Raw genomic sequence first — 4,473 nt, 5'->3', positions numbered from 1 at the left:
GCTTTCATCTTAAATGAAATACACAACACAGATTACACCTTCATAGGAAATCAAGAGGTCCTAAATATACTAATGGAGAAGGACATTTAAGAGACATTAAATTACACAGTCTATAATTTTAGGGGGTTTGCTTATCTGTGCATCTTTTAACTGCTTTGGATAATTAGGAAAATTTCCTTGTATGTCCTAAGAGGATAGGCAAAAGAGTGACATAACTACTCCCAAGGAAGGAAAGGTCGAGGTTTTGCATTCTACAGATTTTTAAAGAAAAAGAGAAAGTATTCTTCATATGAACAGTCTGAAGCAGTATGCATATTGTATAAAACCTATCACCCTGCTCTGAAATGTAATCCTTTACAGGGCTTCTCCCTCTGCTTGGTCCCTTACAGTATCTGTCTGGTCCTCCTGCCTGGAAGGGTGCAGGTTAGGGAGGATGGCTGATCATCTCCAGCCTTTCCTAAGTGCAGCCATCAAAGGAAGCTCCCAAATGGAGCAGGCACCCAGTCAGTTCAAAGGCTTCCATTAGCTCTGCCAGCCAACTTGTTATCTTGTAATGTGTTGTATGTGTGTGTGTATGTCCCTGTTCTGCCCCTAACGATTAGTTTGTTCCATCGTAATTTTTGTATCAAACATCTGGAAACCAGACTTGTTTTAAAAAAAAAAAAAAAAAGAAAAAAATAAGAAGAATAAAAAGGAAAAAAGAAAGGAAAGACAGAGAAAGAAAGAAAGAAAGAGAGAAAAAGAAAAAAAGAGAAAAAAAGAAAGGCTGGGGAAAGGTGGGGGAGAAAGAAAAAGAAAAGAAAAAAGAAAAGAAAAAGAAAAGAAAAAAGGGGGTAGAAAAAAAGAAAGGGGGGGGGGAGAAAAATAAGGGGGTAGAGTTTTAGTGCCTGTGACTTATCCAGGTCTCCATCAGACAGAAAAAAAAAAAGAATTCAGCTGAATCAGTAAACTGACCTTTATTTTCAAGCACTTTAACCAACACATTTTTCTAGTCTGCAGTTCTACAGAGCCACATGCCTCCGCTTCGGAGCAGGGTAACGCGCTCTGCTAGAGCTCGCTCCCTCGTTCACAGCTGTCTCCAGCGGGAGGAGCTGAAACCTGAACCAAACCCTCCGAGTGAGATTGGATCCTTCAGCCAGCAGCCCCAGAGCCCTCCCAGAAAAACAGCCTCTTTGGAAAAGTGCTTGAGAACATCCCGAAGCGATTGGAGGAGCGGAAAACCCTTCCCCCCTGCACCTGACTCGTGAGTATTTACAGCACTTTTCAAGGCGCCTCGGCACTGCCACTGCACAACCGGGAGTGGATGGGCTGCGTGGGGCCGGCAGCGCCGTAGGGACCAGGACTGGGACCAGGACCAATGCGCCCGCAGTGATATAGCGTGTGCCTGTGTGCTGGGCGCCATCCGGGACCGCTACTCCCACCCGCACGGAAAGAGAGTCTGGAAGAAGCAGAAACCCCACGTCCAAAATGCCACGCTCCTTCCTGGTCAAGAAACATTTCAATTCATCCAAGAAGCCGAATTACAGCGAGCTGGACACACACACAGGTAACAAAACGAAATCTAGTTCCACCGCATCTCTTCTGAGGCTGCGGTCGTTGCGTGGCAGTTCTGAGGAGGGGTGGGATTGCTTTGCAGCCTGCAGGGGACGGGTTAGTTCACTGCTTGCTCTATTTTCTCCTGCTTACAAGGAGAAATATCTGTGAGAAATATGTCAGTGCTGACCAGAATGAATCATGAAAGTTTGCCCATCCAGTTGAACTCAAGTTACTTAAAGAGGATTTGGAGTTTTCCTGTTCTATATCTGCTGGTGGTGGAATTGAAATTTTACACAAATCCTTCAGGAAGTTTCACTGCTTCATTGTGTCAGGCTGCATGGATTTAGAAGCAGCATGCTGCCTTGGAGAGACTCTCCAACTGCAATTTGCCTCTTCAAGGGCACTGTCTCTACCCATCAGAATATGGGTATGAAAGAGTATTTTCTTAATTGTTATATTCAGATTATCCTGTTTAATTTATCCAGTTTTTAATCCCCTGAATGTTAATTTTGCTGCCTTTTGAAGTACTTTTTAGTTCTCTTACCTTAAAATGTTCTTATTTCTCCAGTGATTATATCCCCCTACCTGTACGAAAGCTATCCAGTCCCTATCATACCACAGCCAGAGATCCTGAGCTCAGTAGCTTACAATCCCATTACCGTGTGGACTACAACTGGGCTGCTACCGTCTCCATTACCCAATGACCTGTCTCCACTTTCTGGATACCCCTCATCTTTGGGAAGAGTCAGCCCACCTCCACCTTCTGACACCTCCTCCAAAGATCACAGCGGTTCAGAAAGTCCCATTAGCGATGAAGAAGAGAGAATCCAGTCAAAGCTTTCAGACCCTCATGCAATTGAAGCTGAAAAGTTTCAGTGCAGTTTATGCAACAAGACCTATTCAACTTTCTCTGGGTTGGCCAAACATAAGCAACTGCACTGTGATGCCCAGTCTAGGAAATCATTCAGCTGCAAGTACTGTGACAAGGAGTATGTCAGCCTGGGAGCGCTTAAGATGCACATCAGGACCCACACACTACCTTGTGTCTGCAAGATCTGTGGGAAGGCTTTCTCTAGACCCTGGCTACTTCAAGGACACATTAGAACTCACACTGGTAAGAACAAGCATTACATTTGTAGTTTCTTGTCGCTATAACATCAGGATGCCTTTTCCTGTTTTTCTCCACAGGTGGTAAAACCAGCAGTGTTTCTTAATCAACCTTGAAATGCATCCACTGAATTTCAACTAATTCATTAAAAGGCTAACTTCTCCCTCTTGGAGGAAGGGTGGGAGGGGAGTGTAGCATGGTCTCATAACTGAGGCCCAGATACTGGCATAAATCAGCATTGCTGTCCTGACAATTTTAGGATGGTTTAGCCCATTTCCACCAGCTGAAGGTTTTGCTTTAAGAATTTTATGTTAACTTTCAGGCTTTGGAAATTACTAACTTTAAGAAGGTTCCAGCTGACTCTGAAATCAGGCAGCAAAAAACAGAATGGCAATGCATGAGGGGCTGCTTTCCGACTCCTTAAGCAGCTGGCAAGTTTTGCATGCACTGTCTTAAGTCCTTAAGAATTAGAAACACATCATCAGCCAAGTGGTTGATTTTTTTCTATTGAGGCAAAAACTGGGTTTTGAATGTAACACTGGGTACAATGTAATGTCTGTACAGCTGTTTGCTGCTTTTCAGTCAAAGGCCTTGTTCCCTAGTAATCCATACAGCACTAAGCAGAAAAAGTTCTATGAAAATATTTGAAAATGTTGGGAGGAACCCAGTCTAAAAGTACTGCACCTGTAGATGCAGAAGGTGTCAGCAGCTTGTCTTCAGAGGCTGCACTTAGCAGCATATTCTGAGTAGACTAGAGTTCTGCAAGTACAGCCAGCAGTACAGAAAGCTGCTGTATCTGTGGCCTGATTAACCTTTTATTACACATTTTTTTATTATAACAAGTCAATTTTGTTTCTCATTTGTTTCTTAGGATAAAAGCAGGTTTTACCTGTCCTAAACATGTGTTTTTCTAAAAAAGATTTATCCTATTTTCTCTTGATGTTCCCTTTGCAGGAGAGAAGCCGTTTTCCTGTCCTCACTGCAACAGGGCTTTTGCAGACAGATCCAATCTGAGGGCTCATCTGCAGACCCACTCGGATGTGAAGAAATACCAGTGTAAAAATTGCTCCAAAACTTTCTCCAGAATGTCTCTTCTGCACAAACATGAGGAGTCTGGCTGCTGTGTAGCACACTGAGTCATGCAGTCAATGTTTACCTGGACTCGATGCATTTCTCCACTCCTGTTCCAAATGATAAGTAGAAATCCAAAGGCATTTTCTCATCTACTCTTCAGCCAAAAAAAAAACCAAAAAAACCAAACAACGAAAAAAACCCAACAAACCAAAACACCACCAAACAAGCAAACAAATAAACTAGTGGAAGAACTTAGAATGTCAGTAGAAATGAGCTTTAAGTAGTTTCTGTTCAGCCATACATTTACATTCTTAAGTGTGAATTCTGAAATATGGGGAAATATGCCATGCATGACATTTCAAGTAATCTAAAGGAAGAAGCATTATCAGCTTTCTTATAGATGAAGCCAAATGTACGTTGTCTTTTCTTGCTTAGAAAAGGCTGTAAAATTATCAATACATTCCTGCCAAGTCATTTCAACCAAAGACACAGTATTTTAAATAAAAATTTTAATAAAAATACTACCCAAGTGAATTTTGCTAGACACCATTTTTCTCAGGTGCCTTAAAAAGTATTCCAAGTTTACCTTAGTAAATGTTTAATATTATTCATTGCTGTGTTTTTATTTTATTTTATTAGAAGCCAAGGCCTTCATTAATGATCTAAAATGCTTTAAAACTGCATAATTAAGAGAGAGAAAAAAAGTATAAGAGAATGTACGAAAAAATTGAAAACCACAATTTAACCGCATGTGC

At 41.7% G+C, this 4,473-nt stretch overlaps 1 protein-coding gene across 1 annotated transcript; it reads left to right on the top strand.

The window, feature by feature from the left end:
• Positions 1-1,167: 1,167 nt before the first annotated feature.
• SNAI2 (snail family transcriptional repressor 2) lies at positions 1,168-3,966 on the top strand. The gene is made up of 3 exons (XM_051770088.1): positions 1,168-1,546; positions 2,105-2,650; positions 3,599-3,966. Exons 1-3 carry the CDS (start codon positions 1,468-1,470, stop codon positions 3,778-3,780), a joined length of 807 nt encoding a protein of 268 aa, XP_051626048.1. The 5' UTR covers positions 1,168-1,467; the 3' UTR covers positions 3,781-3,966.
• Positions 3,967-4,473: the final 507 nt, after the last annotated feature.

This window comes from Manacus candei, unplaced genomic scaffold (assembly GCF_025592945.1).
Source record: "Manacus candei isolate 608988 ecotype Guabito, Panama unplaced genomic scaffold, ASM2559294v1 h1tg000008l, whole genome shotgun sequence".
In the NCBI taxonomy this organism is placed as follows: domain Eukaryota; kingdom Metazoa; phylum Chordata; class Aves; order Passeriformes; family Pipridae; genus Manacus; species Manacus candei.
This window is presented reverse-complemented; position numbering and strand designations above follow the sequence as displayed.